The sequence below is a fragment of the Arvicola amphibius genome, chromosome 9 (assembly GCF_903992535.2).
Source record: "Arvicola amphibius chromosome 9, mArvAmp1.2, whole genome shotgun sequence".
NCBI lineage: Eukaryota > Metazoa > Chordata > Mammalia > Rodentia > Cricetidae > Arvicola > Arvicola amphibius.
Window position 1 is genome coordinate 37,249,846 of NC_052055.2, and position 20,981 is coordinate 37,270,826.

General features: G+C 42.9%; 1 protein-coding gene across 1 annotated transcript in view; it reads left to right on the forward strand.

Moving 5' to 3' along the window:
* Positions 1–20,981, forward strand: part of Enthd1 (ENTH domain containing 1) — a 114,151-nt gene that overhangs the window by 48,136 nt on the left and 45,034 nt on the right. The window contains exon 4 of the mRNA XM_038343522.1: positions 6,549–6,672. Within this exon, the coding sequence (XP_038199450.1) occupies positions 6,549–6,672 (124 nt within the window). The remainder of the gene's footprint in view (positions 1–6,548; positions 6,673–20,981) is intronic.

A 20,981-nucleotide genomic window follows, 5' to 3' on the forward strand; every position in this document is an offset into this window, starting at 1 on the left:
ACTTACAGATTTTTAAAAAATAAAACTAGATAATTTTAAAAGATAAGACATGAGGTGAAATGATTTTAAAATTTACTCTTTCTTTGATCGCTGATAGCTTTTCAGTAGAGCAGACTTAAATATCCCTCTATGTAGTAGGACCAGAGACATCAAATGCCACCTGATTTCTTATATCAACCTTTAGGTCCTGACACTTTTGTCTGGTTTTAGAGGCGCCCTCACTCACTGGTTTATATAGTACCATATTTTGTGTCAGTGAGAAGATGGTAGCTTTTTACACAGGGAGTGTTCTAGAAGCTGAGCTTTAACTTTCTAAGACACGATTGTGTGTTAACAATGTCCCATCAACTTCCTGGCAAGCATGGCCTTCTGTTACACCAGGACATTCAGTGCAGCTCAGTGTGTCTTCCCTAGATGTTCCTGTAGCAGAAGACAAGCTCCAGCATGCTGGACAGTAAAGCTGGCTGTTGCAGTGAATTTCCTGGAGGCGCTCGTCTACCTGACCAGCCAGCCCCTTGTTTCCCCGTGCAGAAGGGAGCCGTGTCCAGGGCTCAGGCAGAGTGAGGTGCCTTTGAAATATCTCTGAAAAAACTCAAATAGAAACCTCATTAACTATTCTCTTTCCATAATCGAGAGTAAATTATCTTAAAAGAGACAAAATTATTTTAGAATCTATTTTTAGAGATTTATTTATATGGTTGTGTATGCCTATATGAGTGAATGTCTCCTTGTCCAGTGCCTTGGAGGTCAGATGGTGGAGGACTCTCATTGGCTAATAAAGAAACTGCCTGGCCCATTTGATTGGCCAGCCCTTATGTGGGTGGAGTAGACAGAACAGGAAGAAGGAAGTGAGGTAGATGGCTCAGTCAGATGCCACGCCTCTCCTAAGTGAGATAAATCGCCATGCCTCGCCTCTCTGGGCCACACTGCCGTGCCTCTCCTCAGGGAGCCATATGCCCTGAAGCCAGCCACCAGGTCAGACATGCTGAATCTTTCCCGGTAAGACACCACTCATGGTGTTACACAGATTATTAGATATGGGTTAAAGCAAGAGATGTGAGAATTAGCTAATAAGAGGCTGAAACTAATGGACCAGGCAGTGTTTAAAAGAATACAGTTTCCGTGTAATTATTTCGGGTGTAAAGCTAGCCGTGTGGGAGCAGGGCAGGACGAAAAGCAGGCCTGCTCACCTCATCACTACAGTCAGAGGTGTTAGATCCCTGGAACTGGAGTTACAGACAGTTGTTAAGCCAACAGATGTGGATCGTGGGGACGAATTCAGATTCTGTGGAAGAACAGCTGATGCACATGGTCACACCCAACTCTTTTTTGTTAACATGGGTGCTGGGGATCTGAACTCAGGTCCTCACGCCTGTGCAACAAGTGCTCTTGCTGACTGAGCCACTGCTCCAGCCCCAAGTTTCATTTTTATTTGGTTCTGTTCGTGTTTCATTGGTTTTCATTGCGAAAACTTAAGTCTTCTAATAAAAATAGTGGAAAAAATTAAAATGAAATAAAAAGAAATGAGCCAGTAATCCATAAAGGCGTGGAGGGAACTTTAATGCCCATTACTAAGTGCAAGAGGTCATTGACAATGTATGTACCACAGGAATCCAGCAGGAGGGGTCTGGGAAGGGCAGACTCCGAGAGTACAAGAATTGGAGTCTCTGGGGTGCAGGAAGGGTCTATTGGCAGCTCAGGGAGGGCTTTTGGGGAAACTTCTCTATACAATAATGATCAGCATGTGTCATTAGACCTTTGCCAGAACCCAAATGACAGCAGGGGTATGTTAAGCGCTAACTACAGAGTGAGTGAGTATGTGTCTGCAGTCTGCTGCACCAACCTCTCATTCAGGGACCACGCCTGCAGTGACGCCGCAGGTAAGACGGACAGTGTGCACCCTCTAGTTGAGCACCCTATGCTCAATTAGTCTGTAAAGCCAAATAGCGCTGAAATGTATTCTGCTTTTTTAGAAGAGACTTTTTATAAAGTCTTCAAATAAGACACATATTTCTGAGAATAATGAAGCTCCAGGAGTAATAATGGAATTGGTGAGCTGATTAGCTACATAAAAGTTAAGACTTCTATAAGGTAAAAAGATAAAGTAGAAATTCTTAAGAAGTTAAAAACTAAAAATGAACACCAAGCTGTTAATGATTTACTTTTTAAATGCATCATCGGTTTACAAATTGATAAAGAGGACAGTCAGGATGGCTCTGCGGGTGAAGGCGCTTGCTGCCAATCCTGTGGACCTGAGTCCAATCCCTGGGACCCATGTGGTGGAAGAGAAAACCGACTCCCACGAGTTTTGCTCTGATGTCTGTGTATGAACTGTGGCATGTGTGTCCCCTCCTCTACACTCCAAAAATGAGTAATTAATACATTAAATTTCTTTAAGAAGTTGATAAGCAGGGGTAGGGGAGCTAGGGCTGCAGCTAAGTAGCAGAGAGTGATTTATGTACTTAAGGCCCTGAATCCAATCTACAGCACCAAACATATACACCTGAAAGGGTGAAATACCTCACAAAATGTTACTCAGTCTCATATGTAATTAGGTAAAACAAAATTGTATGCCTTTACCACTGATGGAAAAAATGTTTAATTGCTACCAACCTGTATTTGCACTGAGAGGAAGAGTCTCTTCAACACGCTGCTGGATCCAAGCAGGTGCCACTTCTGAGAGCACAATTTGGCTCCGTTCACACTCAAAACAAGCCCATGCGAGTACTCAGCGATGCCACTATGAACGTACAGCTTGAAAAGTGGATGTATGAAGCTTTTTATTGCAGCAATTTTAATAGCTAGAAACAAGAAAAATCTTGAAATGATTACCAGTAGGGGATGATTAAGTTAATTTACACATCAGGAACACAGCTCAGCTTGTCTTGAAAGAAGCACATTTGTAATGTGTACTTCAGCGAAAGAAGCCTTTGTGGGGACAGCACACGATGGATGATTGTATTTATTATGTAGAAAGATGGACAAGGTAGACTGCTTGCTCCTGGGCAGGCTAGAGAGTAATACATGCATGCACGCATGCATGCATGCATACATACATACATACGAACAAGGTAGAGGGCAATACATACATGCATACATATATATATGTATATATAGAGAGACTCCATTTAGCTTCCACTAGCTGCACTGAATACCAGCTGCACCAGGAGAGGCACCCAGCACTCAGCACCACCTTTGAAGGAATGGGCAGGAACTTCGTTCTCTAGTCTTTACCATTTATGTTGTTTGGTGTTTTGCAGTGAGTATTTTCTCTAAAAAATAATAATAAAAGCACAAATATAGCCATTAAATGGACTTTTAAGCAGAAGCAATGATGTAGCAGAGATGGGAATGATGAACAAACATAATTAGTTTAAGCATAATTTCCACTTCTCTAACAACTCTAATAAGTTCAAATTTCTGCAAATAGGACAAATTGCACAGAAATAAACCAAAGGGCAAAATCTGTATATTCTTCATTTTGCAAAATACTTAGTGGAAGCAGCAGAACAGACATTTATCGTCCATCACTATTGATTTAGCAACTCACAGCAACATAGAAGGTTTTGGTCAGCTTTAATTTTGTGTGAACCACTTCACAACATCCCTATCAGTTGCTATGGAAACAGCTGCAACCCCCTTCCCCCCCAATTGCAGCCTTGGTTTTTTTTTCTTCCAGTGTCCTCGGGCAGCAAAGAAGGTTTTGGGGGGGGGTTGTTTTGTTTTGTTTTTGTTTTATTTTAGTTTTTGAGGTAATAAAATAACCTTACAAATAACCTTATTATCAAATTTAATGATAAAAACTATGGAGAGTCTGAAGAAAGAAAACAGAGTAGTGTCAATTATAAACAAAATGTTTCATTAGTTTTGAAAGTAATACTCTGGTGAGCCCTGCTCTACTTTTGAAAGCTCTGTTCTGCTAAGAATTTTATTTGTGGGGCTGAAGAGATGGCCCAGTCAGTGAGAGCACTTGCTGTGCAGGCCTGAGGACCTGAGGTCATCAAGAAAGTGTGTGTGACCATGAGCATCTGTGACTGCAGAGCGGAATGGAGGGACAGGGACAGGGAGGGCGGAGACAGGAGTATTACTACAAACCACAGCAAGCTCAAGGTTCAGTGTGAAGAGACCTTGTCTCAAGAGAATAAGGCATAGAGGAAAAGAGGGCATCCCATGTGATCCTCCAACCTTCAAATGCTTGTGCATAGACATGTGTTCTTGCACACACACACACACACACACACACACACACACACACACAAAACTCAATGGAAATGGTTAACGATGTAGAAGTTTGCATTTCTTTTTAGCACCAAATGACATTCTACTGATTCACCTATTTATCTACCAAAGCTTGCTTCCAAGTTTTGTTCATCATGAATAAAACTGCCATGAAAATCATGGTGAAATAAGCCAGATTCAGATACCAGATATCTGAATTTTCTCATCAATGTAGGACATAAATTTAAACACACACACACACACACACACACACACACACACACTCACACACAAAACTATGTGTAGATTTTTGCCGTTGAGAACCTGGAAAGCTTTGTATCATTATAAAACATAATTACTAAAATATAAAATGAAATTAATGTACCTTGCATTCATTTGGGGGTTTTCTTCTGTGATGTTAGTATTTTTGCTCTGAAATGATGATGAGTTTAATGTGTGCAAAATCCAACAGGTAACCATGGATACACTCTGTTTGCATTATCTTTTATAGCCTTTGCATGGAAAAAAAGAAGATACAGATATAAAACAGAAGAGATTCTCATAGTCTGATAGGCTTGACTTGAGTTGGTGACATGTCAATCTGAGCTCTTGTAATTTGTCTAGATAATTTCACTTGATAGAGTAATGTATTTGATAGAGTCCAGTGCTCATTTATGGAAGAACTTAGCAAACTTGAAGCCAGATGGTGGGCAAATAAAATGAATATTATTTCAGCAAATATGGATAGTAAAGAGATGCTGGGAGAGATGGCCAGCATTGTCAGCCTGGAGGCACACACACAACTCTCAGGATGGCTGGACCAGAAACAATGACAGTACCACATGCTGATTAGGGTGTGGAAGGATCAGACTGCTCCTGTTTTGGTGGTAGGAATTTAAAAAGGTGAAGTCACCATACAACTGGTAGTATCTTATAAAATGGAACACATTGTGGGGAGATAGGGCTTGTGGTTAAAAGCACTTCCAGTTTTTGTAGAGGACCCAGGTGTGGTTCTTAGCACCCACATGGCAGTTCACAACCACCTGTAAGTACAGTTCCAAGGGATTCAGTACCCTCTTCTGGCCTCATTGGGCACTAGAGATACAATGGTTCATAGATACACATGCAGTCTAAGCATTCAGACACAATAAATAAATAAATCTTAAAAAAATAAAACCAACTGAATAGTTGTCTGTGCTGGGTACAGTTAATCCCAAACTCAGGAGACAGAGGCAGATAGGATCTCTGTGAGTTCTAGCCCGCCAGGGCTACATAGTGAGATCTTGTCTCAAAAACAACAAAACCTGAATACACATCCATATACCCCAACAATGGTACCCATAATATATCATAGACGTGGAAATTTACTTATAGCATATAAAAACCTGCACCCAGAAATTTTATCTGTAACAGCCCAAATCCAAAAAGAACCAGATGTATTTGAATGGGTTAAACATCAGTGTCTGGTGTACACCTCAGCAGGGAAGAAGGAACTTTTGGTACACACAACAGCTTGGGTGAGTCTCAAGGACCTGTGCTAGATGAAAAGAACCAGTCCTAAAGGGTTGCATAGTGTGTGGTGCCATTTACATAACACACTTTAAATGTCAAAAGAACAGGCAAGCCAAACAGATTTGTAGGAGCCTGGGATAGAAATGCTGTGTCTCTGGCTGAAATCATGTCAGATCCCAAACACGTGATGTCCTAGTTAGGGTTACTGTTGCTATGATGAAACACCATGACCTAAAGCCACTTGGGGAAGAAAGAGTTTATTTCACTCACAGTTCCATGTAATAGTTATCCTCAAAGCACTGAGGGCAGGAACCTGGAGGCAGGAGCTGATGCAGAGGCTATGGTGTATGCTACTTATTGGCTTGCTCCACCTGGCTTACTCAGCCAGCTTTCATGTAAACGGGGGGCAGGAGGGGGAGTGAGGGATGACGGGACCCACCAGCCCAGGGATGGCTCCACCCACAATGGGCTAGGCCCTCCCCCATCAATCACTGATTTAAAAAATGCCCTACAGAGTTGCCTACAGCCTGATCTTATGGAAGCATTTTCTCAACTGAAGCTCGCTCCTCTCCAGTGACTGTAACTTATCAAGTTGACATAAAACTAGCCAACACACCCGATTTTCTTTTGATCATATGTCTGGGTATGTGCACGTGAGTGCAGTGCCTTCCAAACCCAGAGGCATCAGATCTCCTGGAGCTGGAGCGACAGGCAGTTGCAAACTGTTGGATGCACACGCTGGAACTCAGCTCCAGCCTTTCCTTAATGGCTGAACCCTTGTGGTTTTCAATGCATGTATTCTTTCTTGTTTCTGTCAGGACCTAACATTATTGCATGACGAGTATCCGAAGCAACTTTTGCCTGCGATACCTCCTTCCATCACCTCTCCTACTTCCTGGATGTCAGAAGGGGAAGCGGAAGTCTGCAAACTCTGGGATGCAGGTAATTTGGTTATGGACAGAAGTTTCTCCAGAAACACGTGTCTGCACAAATATAAGATTTGATTTTGAAATATAGCAACAGTTGACTTGGTTTGTTGCTGGTAATCCAGGACAGGACTGTATGATAAATCTATCCAGCCATGGCCTTAGGCTCCCAGTTTGTCAGTCATTGGCTTCACTGACTTTTGTTTCTTTACTTTCTTTTTCATTTTGTCTAAAAATTAACTGTAAACCTTGAACTTTTTCGAAAGCTTTAGAGAGCAGAACTAATTTTCTGTTCTTAAAAAAAGATTTATTTTTGTTACTTTTTAATATGTATGAGTGTTTGCATGCATATTTGTCTGTGTACCACGTGTGTGCCTTTGTGCCATGGAGGTCAGAAGAGGGAAGCAGATCCTCTGGAACTGGCATTATAGACAGCTGTGAGCCACCATGTGGGTGCTGGGTATTGAGCCTGTGTCCTCTGTAAGAGCAGCCAGTGCTCTTAACTCTTGAGCCATCTCTCCAGCTCAGTTTTAGTATGTTTTTAGTGTAATTTATTTTTGATGAAGTTTAATGAGGGAGCGCCTTCTAAAACAAGCATTAAATGAAAATGTGCATAAGCACAATGCACAGCCTCGTTCCCACAGCTTACTTAATCATCTTGTGAATAATTGACATTAGAAAAGAGCACAGTATAGATCTGGGTGTGGTGGCTCACACTTGCAATCCTGCCACTCAGCATGGTGAGACAGAAGGATTGCCACAAACTTAAAGCCAGCCACATCCATGCCAACCTGGACTGCAGTGTAAGACTCTGTCTCGAAAAACCTGGAGGAAAGGGCACAGGATAAATACACAAAACGACACCAAAGTCACCTCCAGTAAATGACAATGTTGGGTCTCATCTGGGCTCTGCTGCTGTCAGGACCCTGTGGTCTGGCTCTGGTTGAACCTTTCCCTCCAGTCTCTGCTCTACCTGAAGTCCCAGTTTGTGATATACTTTGGAGCTGAAGATGGAGCCCAGGCTTCATGGCATACATACTAAGAGCACACTCTACACCACCCTGCATCCTGGCTGCAATAGGCTTTCCTCTAGGTTTGCTCAGCAAGTAGGGTGGACCATCCTTCACCAAGATATGAATGAGACATCTATCAGGAGCGTTTGCGTTTATCACGAGCTATTGTGACACAATTACATCATACAGCAATTGGTAATCCAGATGTCAGCCTAGTAGAGGAAGTGTTCCCCGATGGGCAAGGCTTGCAGGCCACTGACTCTGGAAACTGCTGCTTTCCTCCCTTGTGCAATAACAGCTATGATATCTCCCCATGTGCATTTTCATGTGATGTGTACGTGTAATCTCATGATTGCATCTCGATCTTATGGGCACATATATCTGTGGATGTTCAGGAAGATGGCTTTTCATTTAGTTACATAATTTTGGTGTATAGAATATGTGCTGGGACATGCTTTACAACTAGATCTATTTGTCCCACAAGGGCTGTGGATACTTAAAAGCCTGCCTTGTTCTTTTGCTTAGACTAACTGTATACAGTTAGCTCACTTTCACCTCAAAGCGAGTTCAAGCTAGACTAGAGACTTTTTGTAAATGGACTATAAGTTTAAAACCTTACAGCTGTGCACAAGGTCAGAGTCGCAGATGTCCAACCTAGGTTGTTACACAAAGCTCCCTAAGAAAAGCATGCCAGTTCTTTATTTGCTAGTCTGCTAACAAAAGACCTGTGTCTCAAAGTTTGCTATTGGGCACTGTGTCCCCCCTAGCCCAAATCTGGTTACAGTTTTATTGCTGAAACCTTGAAACCCTGTGTTGCCATGGCAATGGCTCAACTCCTTATCACTTACCCTAGGAATGTGCTTATGATCAACGAGAAGTAACCCTTGTAATTTCTTTATTGCGTCAAGGTTCCTGGGGGAAAAAGTTTTGAAGCCAGAGGAAAAAATCTAGAGGAAGAAGCGAGGAGAAGTTAGAAGTAGGACAGGGAGGAGAAGTTAGAAGTAGGACAGGGACAGGAGTGTTAGAAAAGAAGCAGAAGAATTAAAAGGCTGATTCAAAAAAACAAAACAAAACAAAATAAACGTGTGAGTTTGTTCGCTTGCCCTCAGATCTTCGCTGGCTGTTGCTTCCTCTGTAAACCCTGAGAGGGCCTTGGACTAGAGTGTCTTGGGACTGGACCCAAAAGCTTTCATTAGATGTCCTCAGTACCCTCCACCTTGTCTCTCTGCTTTTCTAGCTCTCAATCGTCCTGTCCTGTCTCACAGAGGTGGCTCCTCGTAGCCCCCAGTGTGTTAGTGTGGGTTCACTTTCCTTACAAGCACAAGCGCACCTTCATAAATGATTCCTTCTAAACACTTATGAGAAGTTAAAGAATATTTTAATAAATGCAACAAAACTTGAGGTTGTAGTAATGCGTGTGTGGGATGGCATTTGCACAGGTAATTGCTATAAATGGCTATAATCCAGGGACAGTTTGCTTGACATTTAAATTTTAATTAATTAATTTTTGAGACAGTGTCTCATTGTGTAGCTTTGGCTGGCCTATAATTCACCATGTAGACCAGGCTGTCCTGGAAATAACTCTCAGATCCACCTGTCCCTGCCGCCTGGGTGCTGGGATTGAAGGTGAATGCCACCACATCTGCCTCACTTAGTGTTCCTGTGACATCCTTTACAGCAAGCAGCCCAAATCCGAAAGCTTGAAAGCAGAGCAGTAAGGAAAACTCTTATGTTCTAGCATCGCCTAACATTTCTGCCTCCTAGCATTTCAGATATAGACTTTCTTTCTGAGAGCAGTTTTAGATTCACAGCAGAACTCAGTGTAAAGTGCAGCATGTCTCTGCTCCTGTGCAAAACACACCCAGCTTGTCGCTGGCCACGTTTTTTACAGTCAGACTTGTACTGATGCGATAGTCATTCTAAGTCTATAGCTTTGTCCCAGTTCACTCTTGGTGCGGGACATTCTGTGAGCTTGACTAGCATGGCGTACATCCACTATCACCACACAGTATAGCCTCGCCCCATGCTCCCTCTGTGCTCCACTGTTCACCCTGCCTCCCTCAGTCCTGTCAGCCACTGACCTTTTTACTGTCTGCATAGTGTTTCCTTTCTTAGAATGCCGAAGCACTGGAATCATGCATAAGCACCTACTGTAGATTGGCTTCTTTGAGGTTCTTACCTGACTGAAAGTTCTCCTCATGGCAGGATCCCTCCTTTTTCCTGAGTATAGAATAAGATCATTGATTTGCCCACTATAGGACACTTTGGTTGCTTTTGGTTCTGCAGATATGGGGTTTTGTATGAATATATTTTTTCCCTCTAACACTTTAACACAAGTGAAGTTGAGTATAGCTTCAGAGGCCACCCTGAAGATGAGAAGCCACAGAACGTGCTACACAAGGGAATGCCTCCACTGTTTTTCTTAGCCAGAACCCATCTAAGCCAGAGAGGCTCCTCCTGTTATTTTCAATATGTGAGTATGTGGGGTGTGTGTGTTCATGTATGGATGTGTATGTGCAAGTGTATGCACATGACATATATAGAAGAGACTTGAAGTTAATGCTGGTGTCATTCTCAGTGGCTTTTCACTTTGTTTACTGAGTCAGGCTCTCTCACTGAATCTAGAGCTCACCAATTCCTACTAGCCTCGTTAGCCTGCTTGCCCTGGAATCCTGTCTTTGTCTCCTGAGTGCTAGGGTTGTGGTCAGGCTCCACGCCTACTCTGCTTTTATGTGCAACAAGCACTTTATCTACTGAGCCATCTCCCTAGATCCTTTTCCTATTTTTAAGCCTTTCTTTTCTCCAGCCTTTCCCTGGCTTGTTAAAATGCAGATCCTAGCGTTTCACTTCCCAGCTTCACAGCTGTCAACAACTCTCTGCTGCCATGAGATAAATCTAAGTTTTCATATTGTCATATGAAATTTCCATAGTTTGATCCCAGCTTATCTTTCTGATCCCATTACCCCAAACAGTCAGTACTCTCAGGACTCTGCGACATTTTGTGTGGAGTCCCTTTTCTTTAGACTGTCTTTGTTCCAGGGTGACATGCTGGTCTAAGTTTTGTGGTGTAAATACCATTTATTATGTTCATGGATTCTCTGGGTCAGGAACTAGGACAAGGCACAGTGGGGATGGCTTGCCTCTTCCATGATGGATAGATGTCAGAGCCTCAGCTGAGGAGCTCAAAAGCTAGGACAGGAATCTTCTGAAGGCTGGCTCCCTCGTGTGTCTGGCCATTGCTGCTGGCTATCCACTGGGGGGCCTCAGTTCCTCTCCACATGAGCCCATTTAAGTGGTCCTTCCACGTGGGCTAGCGAGAGCTTCCTCACAGCATGGTGACCGGTTTCCCAGGGTGAGCATATTCTGTCCAGTAGAAGCTGAATAATCGATCCCAGAAACCATGCCGTCATGCTACCATTCTGTCCTGTTCACTCAGGCAGTTGCAAAGTCCTGCCCAAGCTCAGCAGACAGGAGAGAAGACCTCTACCTCTCCATGGATACATGGATTTCATACAACACTGAAAGAAAAAAAAACATTGGGTAGGATGCACGTTGGCATATACATTTATGTGCCCATTTGCGTGTTTGGAAAATGTCTATCAGCTTTCTATCACATTATAAATATTTGACAAAATCCTATTCAAATAGCAAGGCCCAGAGAAAATGTCATGACTGTTGTAAAATCCTTCTGTGTGCTAAGTAATTTCTCCTTTCAGTATGGTCTCACATGACTTTCCTAATACCTCTATTACAGGATTCTTAAATTTGTGGTTTAAATTTATGGTATAAATTATACTTGCTTTATAACTGCCTAGCTAATAAATTGATATACTCATTAAAAAACATTTGACCGTTGGAAATAAAACCACTCTGCATCCAGCACAGTGGTCTAGCTCCAGGGTAAGCAGTTAACAAATTGGTGGGACGTTTCTAGACCATTCTCTGTGTATTTATACATATATATTTTGAATTATATGCAGCTAGCTTTATTTGTTTTAGAACATTATTCTTAGTTTTTTCTAAAACTATATGGCATGCAAGAATACCATTTTGGCAAGACGCAATAATACCACTTTTGGGTATATATCCAAAGGACGCTCAATCATGCCACAAGGACATGTGCTCAACCATGTTCATAGCAGCTTTGTTTGTCAAAGCCAGAACCTGGAAACAACCTAAATGCCCCTCGACCAAAGAATGGATAAGGAAAATGTGGTACATTTGCACAATGGAGTACTACACAGCAGAAAAAAATGACAGCTTGAATTTTGCAGGAAAATGGATGGAAATAGAAAACATTATTTTGAGTGAGGTAACCCAGACACAGAAAGGCAATTATCACATGTACTCTCTCATAGGTGGTTTTTAAACATAAAGCAAAGAAAGCCAGCCTACAACCCACAATCCCAGAGAACTTAGACAACAATGCGGACACTAAGAGAGACTTACATAGATCTAATCTACATGGGAAGTAGAAAGTAGAAAAAGACAAGATCTCCTGAGTAAATTGGGAGCATGCGGACCTTGGGGGAGGATTTAAGGGGAAGGGGAGAGGCAGGGAGGGGAGCAGAGAAAAATGTAGAGCTCAATAAATATCAATAAAAAAGAATACCATTTTGGTGGGGGAGTGGTGAAAAGACTGTTCATTGTTCAGAGCACTTATGATTCTTTCAGAAGATCAGAGTTTAGTACACACACACACACTTAAAATATATAAGAATAAATCTTAAAAAGACAAACAAGAATACTGCTTGATTATCCTTCCATGTTGGTCACTATCCAGAGATTTTTCCTAACCTTCTATAATATCTGGGTATATAGTTTATTCCCCCGATAGTGGGCGTTTTGCTGTTTTATATTTTTCACTCATAATTATGGCTTTGGCGAATAACCTTGTAAACATATGTGAGTGTTCTTCAGGGAAGGTGTTAGATATGCTTTCCTACGCTGTATTGTCTGCCCATTTTTGTTTTCATTATTGCTATCTGTTAGCTCCTCAAATATCAGTGCCAATCCGAGCTTGCAGTACACACGAGCCCATCCCTCACACCCTCACTAGCACTTGAGATTTTCAAGCCTTACATTTTTATCACTTGTAAGAAAGTTGCATTACATAGCTGGTATAATTGGAATATTTCCACATATTGATTGGGTGTTTTTATTTCCTCCTCTGTGGCTTGCCTATTTATATAATTAACCCATTTGTCTTGTGTATTGTTTGTTGTTCATCTGAATTGATTTTGTAGCATTACATATATATATGCACATATAATTTATGTCTGTAATTTGTGTTGCAAATCTCTTCCAGGCTGTGGCTTATCTTTCAACTCTCAGTGATGTGTTCAAAGAAGTTTTAGGTTTTCTATCTTACTTTTTCCCTTCATAGCCAGTATGTGTTTCATATACACACAAAGACCTGAGTTCAGATCCCCAGAGCCTGGCATAGAGTAGATTATCTAACAAGAACCCCAACAAGGCATGAGAAGCCCTTTTTTGAGTTGTTGGTTAGGTCTGTCCAAGAGAATCCCAAAACATACAACCTATTGCTGCTGCCCTTGATTGCCCGCAGAGGTGGAAGGTAAATCCCTGTTGCTGAAGTCACCATGCATTTTGGACATAGGGTCCAAAGAATCTCACCTGGATCTGATCTGAAAGCCTCTGCCCTGGCTTTCATGGCATCAGAAGGTGCCATGCATCTTCCAAAGGAGAGAAATATTCAGCAGTGCTGCCCAGCTATGATGCCTGTGAACCATCAACAACCGGCATAGAGCACTACTACTAAGGGTGTAGAGTGGCATGCATGTCTTACCAGTAACCAGTAGCTCTCCAGTTGGGCTTAAGGCCCACTCAACCAAAAGAAAATTGTGCCTGGATCTAGAAACCTCGCCAACTTCCTAAGGCCACTGAAGTCATGGATCTTGGAGAACCTACAACCGCCATTTTACTAGAATAGCATAATTCCTCGCTAAATTAGAAATATTTATCTTCATACCTACAGTTAAGTGTAGTTCTCACCCCTCATCAAGGAAACTTCTCTTTGCAACTGAGGGAGACCATTGCAGAAAACCACAACCAATCAAAATGCAGTTGTGAAGCCCAGTCCTAACTACAACATAACTCCTGCATCTCAGCACTCAGGAGGCAGAGGCAGGCAGATATCCATGAGTTCAAGGCCAGCCTGGTCTACAAGAGCTAGTGTCAAGACAGGCTCCAAAGCTACACAGAGAAACCCTTTCTCAAAGCAAAAACAAAAACAAAAACAAACAAACCCAGAGGAGCAGGAGGTTTGCTGGGAAATGATGTCTCGTAAAAATGTCAGAAACTACACCAATGAAGTCTCACCAACATGGCTGCCTAAACAGGACTCGAACATGGGCAATACCAATAGCCATGTTAACATGGAAGGGAAAAAGCTTATAAGGCCTCAGCCCTAGACTAAGTAACTAAGGAATGCCGAGAGCAGGAGACACAGTCTTCAGACACAGTCTTCACTAAAGAAGAGCACACCAACTGGTTATCCAGTACCAAATGGTCAACCCTGGAAAAGTACATACAAGTAATGTTATACAGACTGAGCAGGTAGTAATTGTGTATTTAGGAACACACACACACAGAGAGAGAGAGAGAGAGAGAGAGAGAGAGAGAGAGAGAGAGAGAGAGAGAGAGAGAGAGAGAGAGAGAGAGAGAGAGATCAACAATGAAAGAAAAAGAGGCCATGAGTTAGAAAGAGAATAAGGGGCAGGGTGATGGTACATGGCAGTTTGGAGGGAGGGAAGGGAGAAATATAGTTATATTTCAAAAATTAAATTACTTAATAGAAAAAACCCTGGTATAGTGTGTGCATTCTTATAATCCTAGCCTTAGGGAAAGGGGGTTTAGATAGATGGATCCTTAATGCTCATTGGCCACCCAGCCTAGACTGGTAAAGGTGCTTACTGCCAAGCCTGACAGCCTGGAGTTTGATCCTGGAATCCATATGGTAGAAGGAGAGAATAGACTCACACAGGTTGTCCTCTGAGCTCCACATACATGCCAGGATGCTCACACCCATTTGTATTTTAAAACATAAAATTTGTACAAAAACATAGAAGTAAAGAAGGCAAGAGATTGAGGAAAGACTAGATATCAACCTTAAGTCTCCACACACGAGGACATGCGTTCAACATCCACACACCACACACATACACAATAGTAAATATACACACTCCAAGACAGTTTTCCCCAAGTTCATAGGATATGTTCACCCCATTATATTTTCATTGAGTTATGTAGTTCATCTTCATTTCAAGGGTTTGTGAGCAGTTTGTAGACAGCATCTTGTCCAGACACTTATCTCGCAGTGCTGTGGATTAGCCCATTTCACTCATCCTGTGTCTGTGTACACACACTCACATGCACGTATGTACTTGTCTGTGCATGTACACAAAGAATCCAGATGTCCACATTGGGCATATTCCTCTATGTTCTCTACCTTATTTTTTTTTGAGACAAGGTCTCTCATTTAACTTGGAGCTTGCCATTTTGGCCAGTGAGCCCCTGAAGTACACCTGTCTTACCCTACAATGCTATGGTCACAGACAGATGTGGGGACACCTGGCTTTATGTGGGTACTGGGATCTGAACTCATGTCTTCATGCTTGCATACCAAGCATTTACTCACTGATCCATCTCCCCAGCTCCTTGATCTTGTTCTGAAATTGTTCTGTAACCTTTAGTGGTTGTAAGAGTTAAACCACTCTTCCTGGTCCCCTCTCTGTGCAGTGGTTAAGACCGAACTAATGCCACCTTAATAATCCCTTAATGTTCTTGGGGTGACATTAGCACTTTACTATTATATAAATGATGGTGAAGAAGCACCGTTTCTCCCCACTAGAACAAAGCAGGTTTTTATTTCTGTTTCTGTGATTTGATGCAGATTTCAAAACCCTTCATTCTGAGTTTCTTTCTGTCCAGTTCACTTACTTGTCTTGTCAACAGATGGTTCTGATTTCCATGTTCTGATTTTGGTAACTTCAGCCCATGGCAAAAATAAAATAAGAAAGCTATTCTGGCCAGGCCTTCCATTCTGTTCCTTTCTTCTTGCCTTTTGTCCTGGGTATTTCTTTGTTTTAATCACCTGGTATTAGCCCCTCAGGATTCATCTACATATGTGGTCATCATCCTCTTCGCTGCTACATAGTGTTTCCCTACAGGTACACTCCACCATTAGCACTGTGTGTCATGTTTGCTTGTTTGATTTCTGTTTTGTTTTGTTTTTAATTACACACTGGGCTTGTATGAACTCACATAAATTGCCCCCAAGACTCCTGGACCTCATGGACAAGAAGTTCTCCAAGCCAATTATTTGTCAGTTAGATATTAGCTCCTTGAAATCATCCAGCATGCCAGATTATTTTCCAAAGATGTAGTTGCTACAAGTCCCTGGCAGCCCCTGATCTTGTCATGTTTGAAAAGTTGCCAGTCTCTCATTTGTTCTAAATTGTTTTTTTTTAATGAAATTGAGCATATTTTTTGTGTGTAGAAACATTCCACAGTCTGACTCACTCGTGTTTTCTTGTGTAAGGCATCTGCACATCTCTCTTGGCCATTTTTCTGCTTGGTTGTTTGTTTCCTAATTGATCTGTAGGAGTCTGGATCCGGGCGGGAGGCCGAGCACACCATCTCATATGTGGTTCTGCAGCTCACGGGTGCTCTTTACACTTCATATGGAGGGTTCGCAAAACAGAAGTTCTGAATTTTAATGAGGAAGAACTTTATTCTTTATGATCTGTGCTTTTGTGTCTCCTCTAATTTGGGAAATGTCTTCCTTGTCCTGAAAGCACAAAGATAACTCTATAAAGGATATTTTTAAATTTTTTTGCCACAGTTAAATCATTAACTGGTGTGTGGTTGAAGTAGGAATTCAGCTTCTTTTCTCCATAAATGGACAGCTGCCCAAGAATCATTTGTTGGAAAGTCTGTTCTTTCCCCCAGCGACCTGCAGTGTCAGCCACTCTCTAAGGCATCGTTCGTGTGCACACAGATGTGCTCATGGGCTGTGTAGAGCCATCGGGTGTGGGAATGCACTTTGACAATGAACAGCTTTCATGACACTATGTTTATAGCAACTCCTGATGGACTTTTCTTCACCCCGGTCCCACCCCTCTACTCTCCTGCATGAAAGCTTGACGAGCCCTCAAAAATGCCACTGGAGTTTTAACTGATGCAGTATTGAATTTTTAAATCGAGTTGGAAAAACGAAGACTTTACAACAGCAAATCATCCCATTCACTTAGTTCTTACCTACTGCATTTGTATTTTTTACATACAGGTGTCCTGTAATTTTGGCTAGATTTGGTCCTGTGTGCTTGATATGCGTGTGTTGTCCATGTAAGGTGATGCGATTATGATTTTTCAACTTAAGAAAGTATAAAACTTTGTTTACAGTGTGGAATTTCTGGGATAGCAATCTGCCACTTACTTGGTGGTAGTGGCCAGCAGTGGGACCCCGCGTCCCCAGGGCGTCCTGTGATCTCACAGAGCGGGGGGGCTATCCCTGGTGCTCTGCTGTGTTCCAGGATGTCAGGTCAGCTAGGCATATTAATGAGTTGTCAGTTTGCTGTATTTTCAATTTACAATGGCTACCGCCTCAGGAATTGCCTCAAGTCTTGAGACGTGCCTTTGTCTTCATGGCTATTCTAAGAAGCTGCATTTGATAAATTTTATTTTCTGTTTCTTGATGATACAGATGAGTGGAATTAATTTTTTGTATATTGATTACTATAAACAGCCCCTTACTGAACGGTGTACAGATTCTTCTGAGTTTCTTATATTGAAAACCACATCATCTGTGAATAATGGCAGATTTAGATTTTCACTGGCAAGCTCTACATCCTTTGTGTTTGGCTCTACCTTCTTCACACACTACTGGGTGACAGCATGGCCAGGGGCTTCTAAGACCTCGTCCATATCTACAAGAGGTTGACGTCAAGCCCAGCTAATAGGAGGTGCGCACTGTAGGCTGTTGCAGATCCCGTCACTAGTTTATTAACAGTTTGTCAAGACCGCATTTCAATTTTTTTACACTTAGCATCTGTATTGACACCTACAGATTTCTTTCCTTTAGACTATTAATTCTATAACTTATTGATTTATAAATATTTAAACAACCTTGAATTCCTTGGAAAAACCTCAATTGGCCTGGTATATTCTCTTTTGTGCTTATTTCTGGATTTGGTATACCAGTGTTTTGTTCAGGAGTTTAACATTTGTGTTTTGAATAATGTTAAGATGATCTTCTCTCAAATTCTCGTTGTTGTGTTTTGATACTGAAACTTTGCTGCACAGGACTTTGGAGGTGTTTGCTCCTTTTTATCTCCTGGATGGAGCTGTGCAGTGCTGCAGGTGGGGTGCTGTGAGACGCATGGGAAGACGTGTAAAAGCGCTGACAGTGTGGTTTGTCCTCAAGACTGCAGGCAGGGACAGCAGTCAAGGAGCCGAAGGGGTCCAGGTGAATCAGTCCTGGCACCAGGTGATTTACTAGTTTCCTCTCTTGAGGTGCAGCCTTATCCTCTACCCCGAACAGTTTGGGCAGTCAGCATTCATGGTCAGGGGATCACCCATTCATGGTCACCCCAATGAGGGAAAGCTCCTGTTGTTGAAGCTTTCCTGCTGGGCAGTTCAAGGTCATAACATCCCTGTTTCTCAGCCGTAGCCCACTGAATGACCACTGCCTCTGACTAAATAGAGAGTTTCCCCCACTTATGTCTGAGTAACTCCTCCACAGTGGGTGCATTCTGGCAGGCATTATAGAGTTCTGATGTATTTGCCTCAAGTATATGTCTGCAGAGTTCTGTCTACCTATCTTCTTGTCACTAATCTCTTCTTCTTCCCAAGCCCCTGATGAGGACCTGCAGTCACTGCTCATGAGTTCCTGTTGATTTCTCTTAGGCATCTTACCTTTCCCCTTGTACCATATGAAGATGTACTGTTTACAGCTCTGTCTAAGGAGAGGACTCTCTACTGATGCTCAGGGCACTCTGAGCGGGGCTATAATTTGGCCCCTTCACTTCTGAGCAGCGCTTTGCAGGCTTACTTAGAAACCTGTCCTTGTCCCTCCCTTAACTGTAGCGAGGAGCTCGCTGTGAATCTGTGGGTGTAAGCTGAAGGAATGGAAGCTGTAGCATGGCACCTTTGCCACCTGCCTGTGGTGCTCTCAGTACCTGACTTCACCTTGTGTCATATGAACCAATCTAGTTTGACAATGGGGTGCTGCTGTATGTGTTCATCTCTGTGCTCTGCAGATTAGATGAAAGTCATTATGTGAGGGGACACAGCTGCTTGGTGTCCCGTAGTCAGTCAGTCTCTTATCAGGGCCCCATTACAAGCCAAGAGTTGTTTTTCAAGTGTATTGTAATCAAGGCACAAGGCATGCCCTTGGCCCAGTGCAAGAGAGGCTAGCACTCTGTGATTTCCTACCAGAGAAGAAAGAGCTTCCAGATAGCACTTGCAGTCCCACTGGCTCCACTGGGCTCCACAGCTCAGCAATCAGTGTGGCTTGTCTAGTAGCCCAGACTTGCTGCAGAGCCTCGCCTTGCTGTGGTCTTCACTCAGAGCAGGCAGTGGCCGGCAGAACAGTGCACTGTGCCACCCACAACCCAGACAGCCTGTGGATGGTGTGATTCTTTCTTTGTGTTGGGCAACGGAGGGTGCTCAGTTTGTCTCTCACTCAGGGGGGCAGTCTTCTCATTGTCCAGATCACTGAATACTCTAAACCTTTCACAGGCATGGCAGGCCCTGTGCATATAGCTCTGGGAGTGCCTGCTACTGGCTGCACACACTGAATAACATAATGCCATCAGTGGAGTGGCCAACATGATGCTTTATGAATTGAAAGGAAGGAAGTGCAGCCCTTAGAAGACTCAGCAGAAACTGGCATGGTGTCTCTGCCCCCATAACCCTAGTTCCCAGAAGGCTGACAGGGTAAACGGCTGTGAGATGGAGGCCAGCGTGGAATATGGAGTGAGACCTTGTGTTGGAACAAAGAAACAAAGGTAGCAGAGTTGGCGTGGCTCTGAGGCAAAACAGTAATAGTATGATCATTGTATCTGTCACATGAAGGCTGATAATTGTGTTTAATAGGAGGCTAGCAGCTGAGCGTTGAACACTAAGGCTGGGTTGGTCTGCTCTGGTGTGAACTGAGCTGGAGCTCCGATGGGCAGCATGACCCGATCAGTGAGCGGCAGCCATCCCCCGTCCACTGGCTTCCCAGCATAAGCTCATTGTACTGGAATATGTAAGACTTGCTACTACAACTTTCACATCTTTGATGTCTGCACTAATTTCTTCAACTGTACCAGAAACATGGGATGATGTAATTACAGGTGTCTTCTTGTTCTCTCTGACCATAATAGTTTGCCTTCCATGGGCAGTTGAACCTCCATAGAGATCTGTCCGTTATGAAGCATGTATGTTCCCTCTAAGTTCTGAGACCATGCAACAGATCTTGTGGTGAGGTGAATCCCAGACTAAGGTTTCTAAGCTACCCATAAATCCCCTGTGTACGAAAGACTACTGGGGCTTCAGAAACCAGTGTCCCTTCAAAGACAGTATACAGTAAGATTTTAGGACAGCTGTAAATGACTCCTGGTGTCTCTGGGGAAGGCTGTGTGTGTGTGTGTGTGTGTATGCGCGCGCGTGTGTGCACCTACTCCTACTCACGCAGCATAGTCTCACACTTTCTTCCCACTGCAATGTTACAGGGGCAGAGAGGCCTTCCTGTATATCACAAGTCACCTCCCTACCATTAGTGGCACCTTTCTCTCTCCCATGAGTGTTCTTTGTAGCACACCTCAGTGTCTGACACACTGATTGCTTTTGAGCCCATCTAAAAGCACATGGCCTCAGGTATCATTGTGAACCTGCCACTTGTACCCCACCAGGTTTAGACTCTGCTCTTAGGGAACTCTGAGTATGTATGCTGCTTTTCCAAACAGCTGTAAGAAATTTGCATGTGTTTCTTATGACCCAGTGCATTTCCCATTGCCTTTTATTTGAGGACAGTTATTATGTTCCTTCATCTCGTCCCTGAAAGTGCCATTATGCCAATCATCAGAACTTAGTAAAGCATGCCTGGGATTATGACCTGAAGTTAGGGTTTCTGTCTCTATGAAGAGACACCATGACCATGGCAACTCTTATAAAGGAAAGCATTTAATTGGGGCTGGCTTACAGCTCAGAGGGTTAGTCCATTATTATCATGGCAGGAAGCCCAGCACCATGCAGGAAGACATGGTGCTGGAGAGGGAGCTGAGAGTTCTACATCTGGATCTGA